The sequence below is a fragment of the Equus asinus genome, chromosome 17 (genome assembly GCF_041296235.1).
Source record: "Equus asinus isolate D_3611 breed Donkey chromosome 17, EquAss-T2T_v2, whole genome shotgun sequence".
Taxonomy (NCBI): Eukaryota; Metazoa; Chordata; class Mammalia; order Perissodactyla; family Equidae; genus Equus; species Equus asinus.
Window position 1 is genome coordinate 13,213,361 of NC_091806.1, and position 5,278 is coordinate 13,218,638.

The window sequence follows — 5,278 nt, forward strand, 5'->3', positions numbered from 1 at the left end:
TATGTCTTTTGATAGCCCTTTCACACAAAATTTAAGATCTCCAATATCTATTTATTTGTGATATGTTTGGTACTCTCTTTTATTGTGATGAAAGGACAAAGCTATATTTTGTTAAAATTGGATACTATTATTATCTTGAAAATTGTTTCTTTTACTTTTTTCACCTTTTCTCTTTAAGCTGGGGCTTTATGACAGGAAATAATTGTACAGAACTTGTGTTATATGTAACATCACACTACCTTCTAAAGAACACTGGAGATAAATGTGATAGGAGTGAAGGAGAAGTAGGCGGCGAGTAAAAATGTTCTGTACTTTGAAAGGAACACCGTAGGAAGCCTGGTGACAGCACCTAAGACACTGCAAAGGTTGGTACCAAGAAGTTTACTGAATGCACAACTATGTGAAGGAAATACCTGTGAGGAGAAGAGAGGAGCAATATGTGTTTTATCAAATTTTGCTGCTTTAATGTTCAAATTTACCCTTTCCTGTCTTCCTATACAGGCATTCCTTTGTTATTAAGACTATACTGTTTCTTTAAAGAAAGAAGGGAGGGAAATTGCTGGTTTCTACCTCAAGAAGGGAATTGGTGGTACGAAAAATTACTCTCACACAGCCCAGAGCTAACATTTTAGTAGGTTTATATAAATTCCCTGTTTTGGCTTCTCAAATACCTTTATTTTTCTCCCAAACCCCCACAACTTGTACCATCTTTGTGAATTTAAAACCTCCATATGAAAATTAAAATCAAGTATTCTATTTAACGCAATAGAAGTGAAGGCAATTTAGGTAGAATTCTACAGGAAGACTGAATTCTGTAACCAAGATAAAGTGGCCCCCTTTTTCTTATATGAATTTGGCTTTTGGGAAATAGCTGATGAATCACCAATAAGAACAGATAGAATTTTAACTCTGCTTAACACATCAATTCTACTCACTATTGTTGGTTTCAAATCCTTCCTTTCTTTGTGTTAACTTTCTTGATTATAATGCAATTATTGATCATGAGCAGGTAAACTATCAATAGTTAAACTTTTGCTATTAGTCATCCTTTCAATCTAACAAAGTTAACTAAATGTCTATCATTTTTCAGACAATATGTTGGAACTGGAGATATAAAGATGAAGCATTTTTTGTGAAATAAAAAATTTAGCCAATATTCTAAAATCTTAAAAAGTAACAGCAACCTTAAAGACTCCAATGTGTTATTTGAGATATTTCAATATCTTGGATTGAGTTTGGGATTATTATTTTATTTAAAAGTAGCAGCAGAGTTTCTTTCATGTGATAAGTGTATAAGATCAATCAGAATAATTAAGATTCCTAATAAAATTTGAGAAGAATCAATATTAATGTATGGAGACTGTGATAAATAAGAAACAAATTTTATGAAGTTTTGTTTTTAAGTCATAGCACAATCCATTTTGGTAAGAATTTTCTCAATGCCACCATGACGTCTTTGTTTCTCAGACAATATATTATAGGGTTTAGCATTGGGGTCACGATGGTGTAAAAAAGAGAAAGGAATTTATCCATTCCTTTTAAATGGCTGGACTTTGGTCTCATATAGGTAATGATGCCTGATCCAAAGAATAAAGCCACAACCATGAGATGAGAAGAGCAAGTGGAGAAGGCCTTGGCTCTCCCAGTTGCTGATGGCAGCTTCAGGATGGTTGAGATTATATTTACGTAAGATCCAAGTATCAACATAAAAGGAATATTGACAACTAGAACAGCAACCATGTAAGTCAATATCTGAGTCATAAAAGTGTCCCCACAGGCAAGCTCAAGTACTGGAGGTATGTCACAGAAAAAGTGATTCAACAGGTTAGATCCACAGAAGGGGAGAGAGAACAGCTGATAGGTGAATCCTATGTGGACTGGAATTCCACTGATCCAACAGCCAGCTGCCAGTTGGCTACACAGCCTATTGTTCATGATGAGAGGGTAGAGTAATGGGTTGCAAATGGCAACATACCTGTCATAGGCCATTGCCATCAGAATAAAGCACTCAGTGGCTCCCAAGACCAGAAAGAAATACATTTGTACAGCACAGGTGAGAAAGGAAATATTTCTCTTTTGTCTACAAAGATCTATTAATAATCTGGGGACAGTGACTGACACATAACATATTTCCAAAGAAGAAAAGTTCCTAAGGAAAAAATACATGGGAGTGTGGAGGGAAGGATAAACGTTGGTTATTATGATAATGAGGCCATTGCCCATCAGAATAATCACATACATTATCAAAAACACCCCAAAGAGAAATCCTTGGAGGTCAGGAACATCAGAAAAACCAAATAGGATGAATTCCACCAACATAGTGAGGTTCCTCTGTGGGGGAGTTTGTCCTGTGGATTCTATCTATGAACAAAATGATTTCAGGGTTTAGAAGTCACCTCAATCTGCTGAACCCAAAGGCCAACTGAGACAAATTAAATAGATGATTTTAAATCCACTGATACAGAATAGATATCCACTGTTTTGTTTGTTTGCTTTGTATTTTTGGGAAGATGTTTCAAATCCAATATCCTGGAATTCCAGAATGTAAAAACAGAACATAATCTTAAACTCTATTCTTCCTGCCTATATCAACAATATGGATAAATGAATTACACAGAAAAATAAATAACAATAAAATAAGAGCAAAACATGTCAGGTAGTCTATTCTCAGGGTAAGAACTGCTGTAGGGAGCACGTGGCATTCTCTAATGAGAAATGTTGTCCTTTCTGATCAATCTGATCTCTGTTGCTTCTTATTTGTATTTTTTCTGCCTAACATCTTTCAATTTACAATCCGTGTGATTCTTTCATGGATGATTTGATGTTTCTCCTGTGAACTGCATCTCTGATAACCAAAGGCCAAGGTGGTCAGTAAGATTCCACTGCCAGGCCCAGTTCAGGCCAGCCTGGGCCACCACTATCTGGAAAAGAGGCTTAGACACTGATGAGGAAAATAAGGAATACCACCTTGCTTCCATCATAGAAAAATATTCCACTTAATATATCAAACAAATTTGTATTAGAAATAATGCTTTATAGCAAGTTACATGTCCACCTGAGGTTTAGAATGTGAAATAAAGTAAGTAAGATTTTGTTGTAATATGCCCTCAACACAATCACGGGCACCAAATAATCTTAACTCTACTTATATTCCACATTCTAGGCCTTTAGTAGTAATTAGGTATGTTTAGGGCCTTTACAGGGTAATTAAAGAATGAAAAAGGAAAATAAATGGTGCAAAAGAAATTGATCAGAGAGTTCATATACCTGACACCAGACAAAATGTAAAATCTGCCTTTGTATACCTTTTTACTACCTCTAAATATGAGTTTCTGAATGCATTTAATATATCATATATCACAAATATAGAATATATTGTGAATAAAGAATATACATATTATGAACATGTCAATTGATATATATTTTGTGGTATATATTGTAGTTTTTTATATGTAAGTACTAAGTATGTATCATAAACATAAAATAGATTTATTACGTTTTCTATATACCTATGTCTGAATAACTATCAGAAAGCACAATGCTAAATGTGGTATAGTCTTAGTCTAATCTGCTTCTTCAAGAATTAGGCATTTTTAGGGGCCGGCCTGGTGGCACAGCGGTTAAGTGCACACATTCCGCTTCTCGGTGGCCTGGGGTTCACAGGCCCAGATCCTGGGTGCAGACATAGCCCCGCTTGGTAAAACCCATGCTGTGGTGGGCGTCCCACATATAAAGTAGAGGTAGATGGGCACAAATGTTAGCTCAGGGCTAGTCTTCCTCAGCAAAAAGAGGAGGATTGGCAGTAGTTAGCTCGGGGCTAATCTTTCTCAAAAAAAAGAGAATTAAGCATTTTTAGACAAAATAAGTTGTCTCTCCTCCACTGGACTGGATCCTAGATATCACTTTTTTTGACTTTTGCCTTCATTAATCCTAAACTAAGATCTTTTTCACGGTTAGTCACATACTCCAAAATCCACATTGTCATGAGATTTGAAGTTTCTTCTCCATTTCCTAGACTCCAAATTCATCTTTGCTTCTTACAAAATACAATTTCTCTTTCTTTTTTTAAGATCCCCGGTTCCCTTTCCCTCTCACAAATCTCAAAGGACTGAAACAACAATTTCCACTTTCGGGTTCTCACATGTCACTAATTCTAAATGCCTCCCACCTTAGTTCAATGAACCTTCTATTCCAACTTTAATTTTCCACAGCATACCCTAAAGATAAATGCTCTGTCCTGGCTCTTCTCTGCTCATGGCTCAGAAATATCAAGAAGAGGGGCCGAGGACCTAGGGCAATTCAGATCCAAATAATATGAGAATCTCTGTAAACGGAGACTGAGTGCACCCCCAAAAATCTTCTCTTTTTATCTCTAACTTGATTTTTCTGATCTTTCTCTCTTTTTTTCTCCTCTTTTCACATTTTGATAATTTCCTCATTTTATATCTTTTCAAAACTTTCAAGATTCTACATCGCCCTCCCTATATCTTTTTCGTCATAAGTTATACCTTATGAAAAACAACTCAAGCAGAAATAAAATTGAATTTTCAGTGACTCAGATATGTTTGATGAATATATCAGGCAGTCAATCAATATATATTTTGTAGTATATATTGAAGTTTATTATGGATAAATACTAAGTGTATGTTAAATACAAAGTGTGTTAAATATGAAGGATAATATTGGTAAATAATATGAGCTCAGCTTCCGTCTTTACAGAGTTCATGGACTAGTGATGAAATCAGACAGGTAAGTCAGGTGCTACCCTGCAAGATGCAGAGTCGAAGGAGAAAGAATTACAAGGTGTTATGGGAGCACCAAACAATACTTTAAGGAAAGGACGTCTACTCTGAGACTTTGACAGATCTTAGGATATCACTGAATCATTCTATTTCTGAAAAGACAATAAAACATATTCCAGGGGGAAAAAAATGCTTTCATGTCCTCCTTCAGTTTTGTATTCCAATAGGTGATGTGGTGCTTAACATGACTCAGTGGTTTAAAAATGTTTCTAAATGGGTAATTACATGAATGATTTCCTGTGAATCTTAGCAATCATGGTTGATTTAACTAGATTTAAGTACTCACTGACCAAAGAATTTATACTGAGTGATTTAAAATGGAAATTAGATATATTCTGATAATACGTCCTTATTTAAATTATCAGAGCTTAGTTTTCCTTGTTTGAAAATACACACAGTAATAATAGTATGTAACTCAGGGAGTTGCTTTGAGGAGTAGCATAAGCTATGTTATCAGCTTGACTTGAAATAGGCAG

At 35.3% G+C, this 5,278-nt stretch overlaps 1 protein-coding gene across 1 annotated transcript; it reads right to left on the reverse strand.

Annotated features, from left to right (window-relative positions):
- Positions 1-1,404: 1,404 nt before the first annotated feature.
- On the reverse strand, positions 1,405-4,028 carry LOC106842380 (olfactory receptor 10AG1-like). The gene is made up of 2 exons (XM_014858844.3): positions 3,966-4,028; positions 1,405-2,361 (listed from the first exon to the last, which is right to left on the reverse strand). Exons 1-2 carry the CDS (start codon positions 4,026-4,028, stop codon positions 1,405-1,407), a joined length of 1,020 nt encoding a protein of 339 aa, XP_014714330.1.
- Between the last annotated feature and the right edge of the window lie 1,250 nt (positions 4,029-5,278).

Excerpts from the sequence above, each read along its gene's own strand:
- LOC106842380 (XM_014858844.3), bottom strand. The coding sequence starts at position 4,028 with ATGAATTTGGAGTCTAGGAAATGGAGAAGAAACTTCAAATCTCATGAC. Across the intron at positions 2,362-3,965 it reads ATGACAATGTGGATTTTGGA|ATAGAATCCACAGGACAAAC; the intron begins GTATGTGACTAA and ends TTTTGTTCATAG.